At 52.0% G+C, this 18,282-nt stretch overlaps 5 protein-coding genes across 5 annotated transcripts; 4 read left to right on the top strand and 1 right to left on the bottom strand.

Annotated features, from left to right (window-relative positions):
- Positions 1-212: 212 nt before the first annotated feature.
- Z517_09984 (uncharacterized protein) lies at positions 213-2,581 on the bottom strand (the record flags this gene model as incomplete). The annotated part of the gene is made up of 3 exons (XM_013425892.1): positions 213-1,860; positions 1,916-2,124; positions 2,183-2,581. The coding sequence occupies 3 exons, from the start codon at positions 2,579-2,581 to the stop codon at positions 213-215; spliced, it is 2,256 nt and encodes a 751-aa protein (XP_013281346.1).
- Positions 2,582-4,419: 1,838 nt separating this feature from the next.
- Z517_09983 (uncharacterized protein) lies at positions 4,420-5,555 on the top strand (the record flags this gene model as incomplete). Its single annotated transcript, XM_013425891.1, has 2 exons — positions 4,420-4,484; positions 4,589-5,555. 2 exons carry the CDS (start codon positions 4,420-4,422, stop codon positions 5,553-5,555), a joined length of 1,032 nt encoding a protein of 343 aa, XP_013281345.1.
- A 3,728-nt stretch (positions 5,556-9,283) lies between these two features.
- On the top strand, positions 9,284-10,821 carry Z517_09982 (uncharacterized protein; the record flags this gene model as incomplete). The annotated part of the gene is made up of 4 exons (XM_013425890.1): positions 9,284-9,464; positions 9,522-10,184; positions 10,234-10,470; positions 10,520-10,821. 4 exons carry the CDS (start codon positions 9,284-9,286, stop codon positions 10,819-10,821), a joined length of 1,383 nt encoding a protein of 460 aa, XP_013281344.1.
- A 1,263-nt stretch (positions 10,822-12,084) lies between these two features.
- Z517_09981 (uncharacterized protein) lies at positions 12,085-15,909 on the top strand (the record flags this gene model as incomplete). Its single annotated transcript, XM_013425889.1, has 1 exon — positions 12,085-15,909. The coding sequence occupies one exon, from the start codon at positions 12,085-12,087 to the stop codon at positions 15,907-15,909; it is 3,825 nt and encodes a 1,274-aa protein (XP_013281343.1).
- Positions 15,910-16,765: 856 nt separating this feature from the next.
- On the top strand, positions 16,766-18,167 carry Z517_09980 (uncharacterized protein; the record flags this gene model as incomplete). The annotated part of the gene is made up of 2 exons (XM_013425888.1): positions 16,766-16,788; positions 16,877-18,167. 2 exons carry the CDS (start codon positions 16,766-16,768, stop codon positions 18,165-18,167), a joined length of 1,314 nt encoding a protein of 437 aa, XP_013281342.1.
- Positions 18,168-18,282: the final 115 nt, after the last annotated feature.

Below are 18,282 nucleotides of genomic sequence, written 5' to 3'. Positions count from 1 at the left end.
GGAGTCCATATTCCTCCTCGCCGTTCGACCTTCAAACAGCCCAACAACAGAGACCAGATAAATGAAGGTGTGACTTGGCTGATTGACTGATTGTCAAGGCATGGCGACGAGGCTGAGGAGGTGCGAACCCTTACAACCTTGACATATCTTGCAGCCTCACACCCCAGTTTGCTGACCTATGCTGCGTTTGAGTAGATGAGCGAGTCGTTCATCTAAAGGCGCGATTCCCTGCTAAGGCAAGGCATCTCATGTTCATCCACTCTCGTCCACTCTTGATGACGGTTGTACCAACTCCGAGACGGTCTCAAAAATCGACAAGCCAGGCCCGTCTCAACATTCTTGAGCATCCCACCACATGTCAAGCGCCCCTTATTGTCCTCTGGTAGCCTCAGCAGGCTCAGTGCCACCTGCTCGTAATCACCAAAGAAAGGGTGTCCGCGAATGTCGTCTTGGCTGCTCTTGACTAGCCCATGGCCGAGTGTGACACAAATTTGACCTCCGATTTGGATCGCGTGGCCGTCAGGGTCGAAGCACGGGCCGAGGAACATTGAGTAGACACTGCCCTTGAATGTCACACTGCTTTCGGCCACATCGTTGGGAAATCGCCATTGTCCTTGGTATTTGATTGGATGCCATGGGGTGACCAGCAACTCGCCCACGCGGCACAGCGTCTGCGCCTGGCCATGGACTCTCGTCTTCAGAACTGCACCCACCATTCGTGGCCCTTTGGGCGTCCATACCAGCATCCCTGTTTTGATGTCCTTGATTGGCTGCTTTGTCGTTCCATCCCCCATCAGAACAGAACAATTGCCTTCAAAGCAAGGTGCCGAAGACGAGTTGTAGCTGTTCATACTGACATTTCGGTGCGCTATGGTTCTCGTCCCCGTAACTTCACCAGTGGGGCTATACGTGAACACCACCCTCGGGGGACGAGATGGTTTGGGAGTCGGGAGATTGTCAAAAGCAGTGTCGAGCTCGGTGCGGAATTTGATGAAGAGTGGGCTATCCTTGCCGTAGAGCAACGGGCCAGGGTCCTTGAATGAATTGCACATCTGACGCTGATGTGCGTGTAGCAAGCTGGGCAGATAGAGACGACCCCATTTATTCCAGTAGTTTTTGCCCGACGTCCAGGTGAGGGCTTTGGAGATCTGGCCTGCTGGTTCATCGCCGACGAGCTCCTCCAAGAGCGCCTTGAGTTCAGGTACATCTTTGTTAGGAGATTGTCGCATCACGCTAATAATGTCACCCAGGCGTTTCTGTGCTTCGACGAGAGAGCCTTTGTCCATGTTGTCTTTGCGCAGGCCGTCAGGCTTCAAAGGAAAGAGAGAGGATATGAATCCACAGAGTTGTGCTCGGCGCAAATGGTATTCCACCCAGGTGTGAGGCTTCACTGTCTTGTCAGAAAACATTGCACAACTCTGAGACTCGCGGGTAGCTCCGTTGGCGACGGTATACTTGAGCGTCACAGTGATGGCCGTGTCTTCGGGTATACCCTCTGGGCACACGAACACCACGTCTCGGGACTGGCCGTATTGAATGTTTCCCAGGTTGAGGATGTGTCCTCGCTCTCCGGCAGCGAAAGTTCCACATGTCGTTCCTATCGAAATGTCCTTGGATAGCTCAATTTCCAACGAAGCCGACATGCCGAGCGTTGTGTAGAGATTGGCAACCGAATGGACGAATACCGTTCCGATCATGCCCGCGTCAGGAATGAAGGCATAGTTTCCCCTGCCTACCTCTGCAATCGACTGCATCAGACCGGAGCGAATCTGGTAGCCAAATCCAAACGTGTGAATGGTCGGTATGACGGGTCTGTCATGGGCTGCAGCCTCTAGCATTGGGCCGAGTTTTGCAACATAGCTGTATGCCGTCAGCGATCAATCAAAATCCCTTGTTAAAGGTCTCGCATTCATACCCTTGTTTCGGACAGAGATGATTTGGCTGGCCATCAGTCAGAACGTAGAGTCCTTGTACGTTGTCCACAAGCGGCGCTTCCGAGAACAGGTTCAACCCCGTGCGGATGCCGGCCCAGAGGTTGGTGCATGCATCATCCCGTAGCTTCTCGATCCTCGTCCATGTTGCCATCTTTTCGGCAGGTTTCATGAATGTAAGGGGTTGGACGACCTATTAGTCTTCCGGTAAGCATTGTGCAAATGGTTCAGAGTCATGTGGGCCATCTCACCGTCGCATCATCTGAGAAAGTCACAATACCCAGTCTGTCACCCTGTCCCAAAGTCTCCAGGATGGTTCTTGCAGCGTGTTTGACGAGATCCAGAACGCTCAGCCCAGCTGCTTCCCTCTCATGCTCGTCCTCTACCTCTGGGAGCGGTGCCGCAGCCGACATGCTCCCAGAAACATCGATGACGAGCACAATGTCGCAACAGGCGCGTTTGAGACCTTGTTCTGGGACCTGCGGGGGTTGAACAGACACAATGAACGCTTCCATATCTTGGAGGGGATGGATTTCGGCAACTGCATGGTCACCAGAATGTACTGAACGAGGGCGTAGAGGCAGTGCGAGGGGATGGTCCACAATGGCAAAGTCTTCCGACATTCTGCTGTCGGCTTGGGAGCTGCTCATAGTGCGAATAGGTTGATTAGAAGTGGGAAGTGGTAAGGATGTTGAGGGCATTTGGAGAGCCTGTGCGAGATGCGGATTGCTTATAACAGTCCTGTTTGATCTGATGTTTGCTTTTGTGTCAGTTCCCAGGCAGATATGATTGCTCTTGATGCCGCCAACCTTGTCATGCTCGCGCTCTCTTTGTTGTAATCAGGCGGTCTAGCTGGCTAGCCTCCGGCCGAACGGTTTCCTGCGCTTTCTCGGGATGGGACTGTAGCAGACTTCTCGCAGTCAAAACAATCTGGAATGTTGTAGGGCAGAACCTGCTCATGATTGCGGAGGACAATCCCCTTCAAATAGTCACGTCGAAGAGGCAGTGAAGCTCTTCTGTGCTGCCGGTTGCCTGGTAGGCTCGTCCATCTCCTTGGCTCAAGGCTGATCCGCGTGGGATCAAAGGTCCATTAGCGTCAAGATACAGGCAGATGGAAGAGTCATCTGGCCACCACGCAGAGGCATGAACGGCTAATTGCCTGCACGGGTGTTTTGCCAAAGTATAAACTCCATCGAGGAGACCAAAAGCCGGCACAGCAACATGATAGCTTTGTTCAAGAGACGCAGGCGACCACCAGGATTAGGTTCCAGTCAATCATCCAGCTTCCCCGGGGGATATACCAGGACGAACTGAGGGTCATGGACCCATCGAGTGCATGCTAGCAGTCGTGACATTCTGTTGAGAAACCCCTACCTCGTTTCGTTTCAGCAGCTGTACGATCGGCACAAGCGAAAGATTTGTGCCGCTGGTGAGCCTGATGAGGCTGAGAAACTGGAGTTGTGGAGTAGCAGAGCCCTGTAAAGCTGGTGATAGGTGCGAACCCGCGGTGGCGCCTCCGAAGGCGGCAGTGCACGAATACCGCCGCGGCTCGTGGTAACCACTTTGGCGCGAACGAATCATCACTAAAGGTCCAACAGGCTGAACCAAAGAGAACTTTCGACTTGCCACTGAACTATCGAACAAGGTGCCAAAAGGTCTTCAAACCCCCAATTTTTTTGTGGCACAGTATACCCGCTACAAGGCTAAAGTGTCGCTGTCGTCGATGCTTGTGTGTAAAAGCTGTGTACCGAGTAGGTTGGCAAGTGTAATTAAGAGTGTCTGACTACGTAATATAGTATATGTGGGTTGCCACTGTCCATCAAACCTGCCAGCATTAGAGCATGTTTCCAAGCGGCCGCACCACCGCTCCCTTCGTTCCCAGATTCGATCGCATCCATGTCCTTGAGGTCATCATGCCACCAGCGGAGCTTGGCCTGCTGATTCATGGTGTTCCTGGTACTTCGTGTTTCCGGACTCCTCCGCAACAATTTCAGCTGGCTTGACGAACCATATCGAATAGAAATGGCGCACATGTCGTGTTGCACTCGACGTTGGCTCGTGTAGAGTACGAGTCTCTCCCTGTGTGTCCGGGCTAGTTTGTGCAAATCCACCACTGGAGAATTGACTTAAACCCATTTTGACAGGGGTTGTGAGCATCCTCGTTGGTCAGTTCGTGGCCAAGAAAACGCCAGATTTGTAAACAGGCGGGATGTTGATCTGGATGCTCCGGGAGCCAACAATGTCGATTGAATCCGTAAACACGGAGGTGGACTCGGATATAATGAAACCCAAAAGCAAAGCGCGCAAAGGGGAGCGACCGCCATGTCCGGACATTGCCACATTTGGTCTATAAAAGAAACCTACCACCTTGAGGAGCGAGAAGCTTTGGACACAAATACGTCAAAGAGAGTGACAAGCATCGCAATACATACCTTATAGACCAGTCAGACCCTTTCTCCTAGCTCATCAGTCTATCCTGACCATCACCATGGGCTCGATCTCGCCAAAGGATGAGACCATTCTCATCACTGGTATTTCAGGCTTCGTGGCTTCGTAAGTGGTGCCCCTCCAGCATATTCTGGTTCATTGCGAGGCCAGGGGTGGTCGCTGCGCAGATCCTGCATCAACTATAGCTCCTGGACTGACCTTTGCTTTAGCCACATTGCGCATACCTTCCTGGAAGCCGGATACCGCGTTCGCGGAACCGTCCGATCTGAGAAGTCCATTGCTGGCATAAAACAGGCTCATGGGAAGTACGCTGATCAGTTGTCCTTTGTTGTCGTGCCCGACATGGCGGCCACCGATGCCTTCAACGAGGCAGTCGACGGTGTGACAGGAGTCATTCATACGGCGAATCCCTTCATTCTGAACCCCAAAGACAATGAAGAAGAGCTTCTGAAACCCTCGGTCAACGGCGTCTTGAATGTACTCAAGGCTGGGGCCACCCAAGGACCAACCTTACGTCGTGTCGTTCTGACGGCTTCCTTTGCCTGTATCCTTGACCTCAGCCAAGGTCTTCGCCCAGACTATACGTATAGCGAGTCGGATTGGAACCCTGCAACGTATGAGGAGGCCAAGAACTCGTCCAGCGGTGGTTTCACGTACTGCGCAGCAAAAGGTCTGGCTGAGAGGGCAGCTTGGGAATGGATTGAGAAGAACAAGCCATCCTTCTCTTTCACTTCTATCTGCCCACCATGGGTTTTCGGCCCTTCACTGGCTGGAATCAAGTCTCTGGACCACCTCAACGAGTCGACAGAGGCAATCTGGAAGCTTGTCAATGGATCCACCAAAGATGTTCCTCCAATTGATTTTGCGGGCTTTGCTGACGTAAGAGATGTATCTCTGGCTCATCTGCGTGCATACGAGCTGGAAGAAGCGGGTGGTCAGCGATTCCTTGTCGGATCCCACTTCGACTATCAAACAGCTGTGGACGGTCTCCGCGATGACTTCCCGCAGATCCAGGACCGTATACCACGAGGAACTCCGGGCGCTCGAGAGCCAGTATACCAGGTGAACGGAAGCAAGGCGGAGAAGGTCTTGGGTATCAAATACACACCCCTCAAAGTGACCCTTAAAGACACAGTGGAGGATCTGCTCAACGCGGAAAAGAGGCTAGCAGCCTAAGACACCATAGAGCAGCCACAACATGTTCCTTATTGCGTCCGTACCTGAGGATCGCGTTGAAGGAGAATACTGTGGGTCAAAGACATCTCGCTGGGATACAGAAGGGTGGACCCGTTCAGGAGATTCTGAGTGCCGGGCTACTCGTGGATACTAGCTGGTAGTCGAAGAGAAAGCGAGACAGGCCTATGAATCCAAGTGCATTCGCAATCTGTCAATTCGGCTTCGGACTATCGTACCGTCTCCATTAGTCTTGTCTCAAGCCACATGATGGTCCGAGCTCCAAGCGACATCTGAGTTCTGTTCTTTCATTTCTGTTAGCCAGCCACAATTAGCGGAGTGAGAGCATATATTAATCACGCAGGATTCTCAATGCGGAACAAAGTTTCGTGTATGCGTAACGGCAAGCGTGTCTGTTGCACCGTGTACTTGTAGGAGTGCTCCTGCGATGGCGAAGACGGGATTCGCGATTGCCCAACACAAAGGGATTTCGACTAGCTGCCGCTGCCACGTGGTTCTTCCCCTGCGCGAAACACCTAGTTACTGGTTGATTCGCCCCCTTTCCTGCCGGCAAGCGGGATCGGGAAGAACACAAGCCAGGCTAATAGTGCTTTCTTGTGAGGGGGAAGCAAGATGAATGTCTTAGGCCTCGTGTTTTTCGACGTCATCAAGAGGCGAGTTGGTGTCGAAGTTGGTGGTCGTTGCGAGTCAGCAAAGCATCTTCCAGTTCAAAGCATTGAGATGTAGCAGTCGTGACTCAATACGGCCGGTGCAGAACACGCGCGATCTGTTCTGGCATTGTCTGGCCAAACTGTCCAACTCGTGACAATGGCCTTTTTGGAACTTTTCCATCTGACCGTTCCTGCATTCCATTTGGCGTGCATGCCCGTGGGTTCTGGCCGTCAATAGTGGCAGAAAGTGAGGCTTGAGAGCTAATGGAAAAAGGCAAAGATCGTCTCCAGGGCGAGGGTGATTCATGATTGCAGGATTCGATAGGGCACCACCGGGTGCGGCCACTGCCTAGTTCCAGGAACATTAGTACTCGCCCTGTTAGTTTCTTGGGGGAAAGAGCCGGGACCAGGCATGGAAACTCAAGATGATGGACCCTGCAACCCTCGGCATAGGGGGGCACCTTGGGGCTACTTGTCTGCAAGGTGGCCGGCGACCAGGCCCCAATGCAGCATAGCAATAACTTAAACATTGAACTGCCGGCATGCGGCTTGCTCGGCTCCCTGTCAAAAGTAGGAATACGGAGTAGGTAGAAATGTGCTTATGACCGGATGTGGAGGCCATTGAACTGAGCGAGCGAACGACGATTGTGAGTCTGGTTCGCGAGACTCCCGGTGGCACAATTAGGCGAAAAAGAAAGTACGATCGATTTGGATGAGCTGGTGCTGTTGGTAGAGGAAGCATCTCACACGAGGATGCCACGAGTCGAGCAGTAAGTAAAACGGCTATTCAGGCAAAGAGTTACGGACAGCGGACAGATTCGGCGGGTGGTACATGGCAAAAAACATGCGAAAGACGGGCAAAAGAAGTTCAGAGATGCGGCAAGAAGCAAGGAATGGCACGTGGGTTGGATCAAGGTCGCTCATCCACTTCGGATACTGGAAGTGGTAGACCGAAGAAAGAGGGTCTTGCGATCGCTGGTCATTGCTGCAAGTGATAGGTCTCCTTTGGGGGAAGTACCTGGAGGTCTGTAAACATCGGATGACAATAGGGATGAAATTGAGTGTCTAAGAGTACGAGGTGCCTGCACTCACCTCGGGTCTCGTACTTATAGTGCCCAAGTAGCACTGTAGGTAAATGCCTATCCATCCTCATATCCAACTCGTCCCTACCTACCAAGTAAGTAGAGTTGACGCGGCGGGCGGTGGTGGTCATAATGGTGGAGTGGGCCACGGGCCTTGGCCCGGGTGATCATACCCAAGGAACCACCCCCTTCAGGCTTTAGGCTTCAGGCTTTCGGGCTTCAGGGGACCCAGCACCCTCACGGGCCCCCTTCCCATTGTCCTTGTCCTTCCACGTTTCTCATGTCAGACACCAGATCTCCAGTGGTGCCAGTAACTGGCTTTCATGCGACACCATGCAACAACCGTCTTGTTTTCTCTTTGAAACAGGTGGCATCACCTCCCAAAGTTCTTCTCCTTGGAGTAGTGGTAGTCGATCACTGATAGCATCATGTAGTAAAAGCCAGTGGTAGTTAGCTACTTGGCTGGATAGCTACGCAGCCTGGTAGTAGGTATGGCCTCTAATTTCAAATGTCACGACTACAGCAAATACCCAAAGCAATCTAGTCCGGCTCTGCAAAAGGGAAGAGATGACGAGGAGAAAGCCGGGGCGCCACCCAAGTACCCAAGCACCCACGCTTCTTTGTAGCAAAGCCCCCATTGCCCCCCAGGAGCAACCACCCTTACCCAACCAAAGCTCTCTCCCCCAATTCCCAATGGATACTTTGGTAGCCCCGATCTAGTTCCAAGAACGTCTCTACCATGTCGACTCGGATTAAAGCACCACGTACCTGATTTGATGGGTTGATGGTTTGATCCAGTATCCGTCTTCCAAAATGGATGAGTGGATTGGGCCCTGCCCGTCTGTGTCTGCGTCTGCATCTGCAGTCTCCATCTCCATCTCCATATCCATCTCCACGTCCACGTTCGACCTCTCTCTCTAACTCTTCTGCAACGTACTTCTTTTTGCCTCTGAAACTTGTTTTCGGCTTTGGCCTTGGGCTCAACCTTTTTTCCATTTTGCCATAGTCAAAGTATACATAGCACATGCTTTGACCAGGACTCCTCCAGAATTATCCCGTCCTATCATTCTCACCCCCTTGTCGCTGGCCATAGTGCCCACCTGCGACCTTTCTTACTTCGGACCCTGTGCAGGAAAGGGAACATTCCCTCCCTCCAAACCTCTGGGGTCGACCAAACCTCATCCCTCTCCTTGAATCCTTACTTCTCCTGGCGCCACTTCTGATCTGCCCCTCAAGATTGCTATCTTGGACAGATCTCGCCAACTCAAACCGACAATCTTTCCAACCATCTCTGCAGTCGACCGCAACTAGATCAAATCCCTCCTCTGCCATCTCCCGCCGACCGCTCCTCTGTGCGACACCTGATCTCAGGACCTCACCAGATTGAACGACCGTATTTTCGCGGCCTTTCTTCTGGCAAGCTGCATGCCCTCGATCTGGCTCCACAACATCTTCCGCTCCACGTTTTTCTGAATAAGACCTCCCACCCTGCAGAGTGTTTGGAAGGACAACCAGTTCGGGCGCTCTCCGATCTGGGACGGACCTTCTCGTAAAAGAGTCTGGTGTTGGAGCACAGGATATTGCGACAACCAGAGGATTAAGATCTCATCTACTGCACCCTGGTTATCAAGCGATCGGCTTTTTTCTTCCTTCGACATCGCGCAGCGCATTGATCCCACCCCCGGTCACTCGATACAAGGCCCCATTCTGCGCTGGGTCGTCGCATCGTTCTTGGAAAGTGTTGTGCCACTTGGTGCTGCAGTGTCAGCGTCTCCCGATCACCTTTTCATCAGAGTGCGCCCGACGTTCCATTTGTTGGATCCTACGGACCAATAAATTTTGGGAATCACGAGTGATTCGAGCGACGAGTCAGGGATCTTCACGACCGTGTTCGAGCGCCGTATGCGCAAGGAGGCAGTTTCTGCTCGCCATCTGAGCTGATCATATTCGACACATACACATCAACGGCTTTGACATGATGGAGACCACGAGCCACCGTCCTTGGGAGTCGAATCCCCCTCACAGTCTCCCACAGACACTGCCATCAATAGCTTCTTTGACTTCGAAGCTCCCAGTCCAGCCGCTGGACAGAGCCCCGTCAGACCTCTCAATTCATCCACCCCAGAGAGATTCGGGAAGTTGGATGACTCCCGGTACCCGTCAGTGCTCGGTCCCTGCGGAAATGACTAGATGTGTTGCTAACCTTACGCTCATAGTGTCGGGGTCTTCGACAAATTCGATGCCATACCTGAACTCTGCCCACTCTCCGACCGGCACAGGCACATCTCCTTACACTCCAGACAACCCTTCCGCACCTCCAGCTCCGTTCAACGGTGGCCTGCACCCGCAACCGAACGGACTTCCACCGCCAACGTCAGACCCGAACTCCAATCCAAACAGAGGTAGTGGTGACTTTGACGACTCGCGGAGGAGCAGTGTTGCTTCCAACAGCATACATACAGGCATGAATAACCTCGGCCTCGGCCCTACATCTCCTTATACAAGCACCAATGCCTCTCAGACATCCCTCGTCTCTGGCCTCCAAAGAGAGCGAGGCATCCAGACAAATGGGTATGCTGGAGGAGGCAGCAGATATTCAACAATGAGCGGTCCAATCTCCTCGTTTAGTTCGAGTCGCGGTGGAAGGAGTGGTTTTGCCGCAGGACGAGTAGCGCCCCCAATTCTCGAGAACCCGAAACAGGAGGTCTACAGTGCAGAAGCCCCGACTCGAGGCCAGGCTTATGCCTTTCCTGACCCAGACGCGCCTCGTCCGCCGGGCAGAACACCATCGACGTACTCGCGGAGGAACAGCTTCGCAGAGTCATTCTCCAGCAGTATTTTGACAATGGAGTCGAACAGATTACCATTAGGGCAGCAAGGTAAGCTTTCATATAGCGGGAGAATTGTGATGCATCTAACCAGTGCCAGAACTTCCCGATACTCATCATCACAGTTTGCAACACAAACAATTAGACAGCCTTCGAGGCGATCCCGACTCTCCGAACGGAACCACGCCCTACAGCCGAACACCAGAACTTCGAGTAACTCACAAGCTAGCCGAGCGGAAGAGACGAAGTGAGATGAAGGATTGCTTTGAACAGCTGAGAAGCCGATTGCCAGCCAGTCAAAACAATAAGTCAAGTAAATGGGAAACGCTGTCACGAGGTGAGATTGTCCCGCGCCGTGAGCCCAGAATGCCGCTAATCTTCCTTAGCCATTGACTACATTACACAACTTGAAAATCAGAACAAGCAAGCACGAGCAGAGTTTGAGAACCAGCGCATGAAGATGGCGGAACTTGAAGCCAAGATGCACGAAATGAATCGACAGATGCAGGGAATACAGCAACCTCAAGGCTCCTTTCCCCCTCCACCGACTGTGATGCCACAGAGTCCTCTTGGATACGGACCTCACTTTAACAACCATATTGATGGGTCCAACGAACCAGCACGGACACTTCCGCCGATAATGGGCAGCACCTCGATGCAGGGCATACAATATGATGACCGGCGATAGTGCTGTCTCTCATGGTTCGGGCACTCCCCATCGGACTATTTTCTTTTGGGTTACACTATTTTGACATTTTGATTCTTTTGTGCATTACACTGGAATTGTGGAGCTTTTAGCCAAAAGCATCGTGCATTCACGGAAGAGGCACGACTTCTGGGCTCCGAGGGGTGGGGTCGATCATTTGATTCATGATACCATGGTCAACGGGATATGTTTTTCAGGGCATGGAGCAAAATCACTGGGGCTTGAGAACTGTCGAGCCCCATTGCGTCGCATATAAGGTTGCGACAGTCATTCGAAGCAGAAGGTAGAGACTTGCTGCTCTCAACTGTCAGATAAGTTGGGTTCTTCTTTTCAGACTACGGCCGGTATGGTCTGTGTATACGAGTTTTGGAGATATAAAGCTACACGTCTCCACGAGTGATTTCTGTACCAAAATATGAAAGAAGCCGCTTGGATCCCGCAGCCTTGTCACGTGCTTTGTGAAACATCTCGTCTTATGTAATACAGCCTTATGGCCCAGCGATTGGTTCTCGTTGCTCCTCTATCTTTGTCTGACCGCGCGCGTAATTTCGTCTTCGACTTCATCTCCTCCAGTTATCGACCGCCTTTCAACCTGAAGCAATCGACTCTGAAGTCTGGCTAACCTCCAGGTCGGATATCATGACATATCCACTGTTCTCCCCCAGGATCTAAGTTTGGGATATTGCCCGCCGCAAGCTCAGATCCAAGGAAACGTGTTGCAACCCCGAGCCTCAGACAAACAATGGGGCCTGGCAGCCTTCAGAGAAGCCTCAGAGGAGCCTCGTCTGACGACTGCCCCGCTGGGCGCGGATGGACCTTGACAACTGTAGATATCGTGATGTCTACCAATCCTTTTCTGCCAGACCCAGTCCCCGCCTTCGATCAAGTCAAATAGTGATGCCACCATGAACTTTCCTTTCGTTCTTCACATTCCTGTCAACTTTCCTTATTGTTATTTCCTTATTATATTCATTGTACAATAATCTACACTGATTCCGCAGGCAGGTTCCTTCCACGCTCACACGACGCACTAATTGTCGACTTTGAAACGGTCTCACTGGTTGATTCACCGAGAGCAAAACATATTGACTCAAAAACATGGACAATGAATAGAAGGCTACAGCGATAAGCCTAAGCAACCTCCCTAAAATCCTCATCCGCCTGAAAAGAAGCGATGCCAAATTTCGTCCCTACTTTTACCTGCACACACCATCACCTTCTCCAGAATATCATTCACTTTCAGTGATGGCGGTCGGGTTTCGAAACCCACACAGTCGTGGTGCAACTTCGAAGGAAACTGAATTGGTGCACCATCAGCCCAGCATTGCTCCAGCGTTTCCACTATCGTCCCCTCAACAGGAGCCTCTCACGACGTTTAAACCCATTAATGGCGGTATGACATTGGCACCAAACGAGACCTTCTTTTCCCCAAACCCTTTCGCTTCCAGCTCTTCCGACGATGACACTGGATCTTCGAGTGGCCAGGATGAATTCCACCTTGAGAGATATAGTCAAGAAACGACGAGAAACGGACAGGTTTCGGGACCAAAGCGCAAGCAGTCCAGTCGACGAAAGCATCAGCAGAAGTTAGTGGGACCTCGAACCGACAAGAAGATTCGCCCAGGATTGAATATTGTCACCAATTTCCCGGCGCAGGCCAAACGAACGCAAACTGATGGGCTTGTCATTGAACAGGTGCAGTCACAAAGACCTCGCCTGGGCCCGAGATACACCACATCCGTCCTGTCGGCTAAAGCTGAGCATGTAAGCCACTTGGTACCCGACTCTATTCCTAATCACAACATGAAAGGACCGCTAAATCACAATGGAGAGGTCTTGAAGAGGACCATCGCCCGACAAGCTGTTTCGAAGTTACAAGAGTCACAAGCGGCGAGAAAGGCGAGGGAGGAGTCTCGGGTGATCGGAAAGATGGACACTGGCGGACAAGCTCATGGGATTGTCAAAGAGGAGGAGCTCCGAGAACCAACCAATGCCCTAAGTGATTACTCCCCGGAGGCTCGATCAATCGTTATAGGAATTAGTGTTCCCGAACACGAACTGGACGCACACCGTTCTGCTGGTGGCGTAAGCAATACCTACTCCGCGATCACGCCAGACACGCCTGCAATCGTGGTTACTCCAGCTGAAGAAATAGATTCTTGGAAACCGCCTTTCTTCGGCAAGGGTCGGCCTATATCGAGCATGTATTCTCCATATACGCGCAGCGAAACGCAGATCCGAGACAGTGAACTGCCGCCGGTGCCGAAGATTCCGTTGAGACACGCACACTATGATGACCAAGTTCAGCCAACGATAGGCGCAAGCATTGCTCAATCCACCCGAGGTGCCAGCCAAAAGGATGCAGAGGACTATGACAGTGACGGCGGATCCCATCAATCTCTGGAGGAGATATCGAGGATGTCGTCTGATAGCCAAGAACAAATTCTCCCCTCAGATCTAGAAAGCAGACGGCGCAAATCACAGGGTTGGTGGAATCTTATGCTCTCGCCCATGCTTTCGAGGAAGGGTACCACCACAGAGAAACCCAAGAGCAAGAGTCCAGCCACGCCTCCAGTTCCTTCGCTGCCAGCCGATATACGTCTTTCCAGAAGTGACATCGTTTCTCCTCTCACCTCCGAATCTCCAGAAACACCTCGGCGGTTCGGATTAGCAAGTGCTAGGGCAAGCATTTGGTCGAGGTGGACAACATGGGAAAGACAAAGAGATGGCAGTTTGCATTCTCCTCCCGCCAATTTACCTCATCCTGATGTCGATCAATCTCCACATTTAGTACAAGATGTTAACCCAGGCACAGCGTGGGCTGTCGTCGATTTCACCAAAGGCCTTGCAGCAGAATATTACCATGCTTGTGCTGTCGAACAATTGACGGGTGTTCCATACTTTGAATGCGACAACCACTCCTGTGCCAGCAGATTACCAAAGCTTCATTCAATTTTTGACAAAGGAGTCGTTGCTGAGCCCGCTCAGGACGTCTCTGATTCGAGGCGGGTTGATGCTGACCTTGAAGAGACTGCAGATGCTCCAGATAATGAGAAGAGAGTGCTGAGCCGTGGTGTTTCCATCCGCTCAGAGCCTGAAGAACTGTCACCAAATGTCAGACAAGCAGAAACCGCCGCGGTTGTCAAGGCAAAATCTGTGGAGAGTCCGGACGTCAAACAGGTGGAATCACAACAGAAGGAGGCTGCCTCACCATTGCTCCCCGCGGTTGACACCTCACAGGCACCAAGGCAGTCGGTCACAAGCACGGAACAGACTCGTCGTGAAGCACATTATCCCAGTATCGCTGCCGTTGCGGCTCAACCGCCAATTTTGTCACCAGGCCCTGTCTCTCCAGCGATGCAGCATACAATGACATCTCAAGGTGCCGTCCCAATGACACAAGTCGACTACCAACCCAGCCAACCACGTTCGTTGGAGCAAACCACACCATCAGACCGACCACAAGCGCTGGCGCCAACGCAGCCACCGTCAGTCACGATTCATAACCACACATTTTATAGCGAAAGATTCGCAAGTGGAGACGACAACACTGTTCGGGAAGCGAGAAGAGATGCCATGGAGCGGCTTGAATCTACCACCTCGACCCAAGAAGTCAGCCAAAAAAAGGAAGTCACAAGGCAAGAAATGCCAGTTCCTCACGAATCAGAAACCGTCAAAAAGGCAGGTCTGATGACCAGACTCAAAGGGCTTCTTCGTCGAAAAAAGGCGGGCAACAAGGACGACGCGGACAAGAAAAAGAAACGCCGATCGACACTTATCATTGGCATAATCCTATTTATCATCGTCCTGGCGTGTGTTCTCCTGGCCACCTTCCTCACAAGAACAGGCGACAGCACTCCTGTACAGAGCCAGTGGCTAAATCTTACCGGCTATCCTCCCATTCCCACGGGCATATCCACCATAGCCAGACCCGATGTCGTCAAGCAGCAGTCCCAATGTGTGGGACCCAACACAATGTGGAGCTGTGCCCTACCCAAGGAGGAGCAGTTCGAGGTTACTCCCAACTCTCCGGACCAGCCGAACTTTCGATTCGAGATCAACTTTCGAAACGGCACTGTACCAGCGAATATGACGGTGCCCATACAAGAGCTCAGGAAGAGGTCAGAGCGGCGCCTGCGGAAGAGGGCGGACAATCCGTTTACAAACGATCTGTTTGATCCCAACCCGACGCCACCAAGCCGGGCGGACCAGATCTTCATAGGCAACACGACCGACAACATCACGAAGCCGTTCGAGGGGGAGCAGACGCCTTTCTATATTACATTCGTTCCAGTATTTCCTGTCGACCCTTCAAATACAACCGCCACGGCATCTAGCCCGACAGGCTCCAAGCTTCGAAAGCGTCAGTCGACGAATTCCTCAGATGCCATTCCGGCGCCCGACGTCCTGAGCGATGGGAGTGCTGCGCCTGCCAACCTCCTCCCTAACGATCCGTACCCTTCATCTCAGCCGATCAAACTGTACAACAGAGGTCAAGCGGACGAGCACTACGGCTTCTACATCTACTACGACAAGGCAATTTTCTTGCATTCGACGGCAGCCTTGAACACCTCGGAATTTACAGACAACAATGGAATTGACCCCGAGGACGAAAACGGGGGTTCCACTCGCGATCAGTCCCGACTGCGGTGCACCTTTAGTCAAACGAGGTTCCTGGTCCGCATGTGGACCAACCCAGCCTTTAGCGCAACGCTTCTCCCTGCCGCCTCGAATGGGACCAACTCGACCGACGGAGGGAGCAGCAATTCAGCAACCGATTTCAGCCGACCAGGCTCATTTCCGTACCCGACGACGATCAGTATTGACCGACACGGGGGCAACATCAACAAGAAAGCAGTGTATTGTTACGGCGTAGACCAACTACAGGTTATCCAGTCCGATATAAAGACGATCGTGCCAGAGTTCAGAAGTGTTTCAGGGACCTTGATCAACGCGGCGCCAGGTCTTGTGAATGGCACCATCAGCGACGACACTGGATTCGACCAGGAAGCAGGCGGTATCGACGGAGGAACTGGGGGATGTGAGTGTGTTTGGCAGAATTGGAGCTGATAGATTGTTTTGATGATGGTAAAGTGACATGAGCACCAGGGATTCTCGGCTATTGGAACAAAAACTGACATGACTGTTTTATCTCCTTGTTCAAATATGGTTTGTTTTTTTTACGGGGATGTAAGATAAGATACACTTGACATAAACTGGCGAAGGCAACAAAGTACATCATCGGGGGTTATGGAGCTTTTGAGGGAGTGGCTGGGCTGGGGTTGTGTTTATTGAACCAAAAAAAAAAAGGGAAATGGAATTGTGCAGCAGGAACTGTACGGAAAAAGCACGGCGCACGAACACACATTCTCTCTGTCTACCAACCTCCCTTTGGATATGGGATCTGGTGATGGGATGGCACAAGGTTATATCAACAAGGGTCCTTCAGTAGGAGGGGCATAGAAAATATATTGACCTATCCGCCTACCTAAGCACCTACCCAGGTATCAAGGTATGATACCTCTCCAAACCAGAGAGGAATGGTACTACCTCCCTAGATCCTCGTACCCTGTACAACTACCTAGGGAGGTAGGCATACGGCTACTGTCAAGTCTCGCTCGTTCTATTATTTCTCGTCTTCTTTCCGTGATATGTATACTTGCACTCGGCGAGTCGGTAGGTATGCAATGATGAGCAGGTATGTTGGGTGGAGATGGACATTGACTCCCTGGCACCCAGTCAGGGACAGTGACGTATTGAAATGTTGGGGACGATTACGCAAGTCGTGACATGCCACCAGCACAACCACCAAGTATTGATACAGCACCTGCCGTTATATCTACTGTGAAAGACACACTCATCAATACCTAATAATTTTCTCCGCCAGTTGAGCTATAGAGCACTTCACCACCCACCACCATTCAGCATGAAGAACGATCGTCAACACAGGTAAGAAAAGCCCCTACACCCCCATCATGACGAGCAACTCAACTGGCGTGAACCGTGTCTAGCAGTCACTGACATCTTAAACACGCAGACGGAAGAGAGTGGGTGACTGGCTCCCCGATCACGACGTTCACCGAGAATGGCTCGGCGGCATCATCCAAGAGGTGGATCAGAACCCCAAAGATCTTCACCCGGTCTTGGTCGAATTCAAGGAGTTGATCGAAAACAACACTCGAGTGTACATGCTCTTTGAGTCCATGTTTGAGCAGGTCCCTAAGAAGGAGCCCTACAACAACGACCCTCGCGGCGAGGGACATCCCCAGGTCCGCGACTATATCCATATGCTTCGTGTCATTAATCACATATTGACCACGCCGCCATCATGGTCCGAGAGCTCGGCGCGCACTGGACTGGTGGGCCTTCCGTTCAACGCCCTCTTCGATTGGCCCATGGGAACAGCTTCGGGGTACGCCGTGTTTCTTGACCCAGACATAAACAAAATGTTGAAGAAAGTCCTCAATGCATGGGGAGACTTTCTTCGCTCTCCAGAATCGGCAAAGGTCCTGGAGAAAGACGCTCAAGGGAGCTGGTTTGGTCCGCATGGCCAGGAGGAGCTCACCACGACAGCCAATTTGGGCAAGACAGGTTACAAGTTTGAGGAATTGTTCCAGTGCGATCCATCAAAGCCTCACATGGGTTACAAATCCTGGGATGATTTCTTCACGCGGCTCTTCAAGGAGGAGGCACGGCCGACGGCCAGTCCCGAGGACGACAATGTGATTGCAAACGCGTGCGAATCCAAGACATTCAAGGTGGCGCGCGACGTCAAGGCGCGAGACCATTTCTGGCTCAAGGGACAGCCGTATTCAGTGATCGACATGTTGGCACAGGATCCCTGGGCGGACAAGTTCGTTGGAGGGACCGTATACCAAGCTTTTCTTAGCGCATTGAGCTATCATCGCTGGCATGCACCTGTCTCTGGCAAACTGGTCAAAGCATACGTGGTGAACGGGACATACTATTCCGAGCCTTTGTTCGAAGACTTCAAACCCGACCACCCTGCGGATCCTGAGGGAGAAGTCACCAGTCAAGGATATTTGACAGCCACGGCCACTCGGGCGATCATGTTCTTTGAAGCAGACAATCCAGCTATTGGGCTCATGGCGTTTTTAGGCATCGGTATGTGCGAAGTATCGACTTGCGAAATCACGGTCAAGGAGGGTCAGCATGTGAAAAAGGGCGACGAGATTGGTATGTTTCACTTCGGAGGATCGACACATTGCTTGATGTTCAGGAAGGGGGTTCGTGTCGAAGGATTTCCAGAGCCACATCCTGAGCATAATATCCCTGTGCGAAGTGAGTTGGCGAAGGTGAAGGTGTAGTGGTCGTGGGACACTGAAGACGAAAGGAATAATTGAGACTGAAATGTGAGAGCGCAGGCACGCAGTCACGTGGTATAGAGTACCAACGTCACGTGCTGTCACGCATTATGGCATA

Source organism: Fonsecaea pedrosoi (assembly GCF_000835455.1).
Source record: "Fonsecaea pedrosoi CBS 271.37 unplaced genomic scaffold supercont1.6, whole genome shotgun sequence".
NCBI lineage: Eukaryota > Fungi > Ascomycota > Eurotiomycetes > Chaetothyriales > Herpotrichiellaceae > Fonsecaea > Fonsecaea pedrosoi.
The sequence above is the reverse complement of the archived record's forward strand: the minus strand, read 5'-3'. Positions and strand labels throughout refer to the sequence as shown.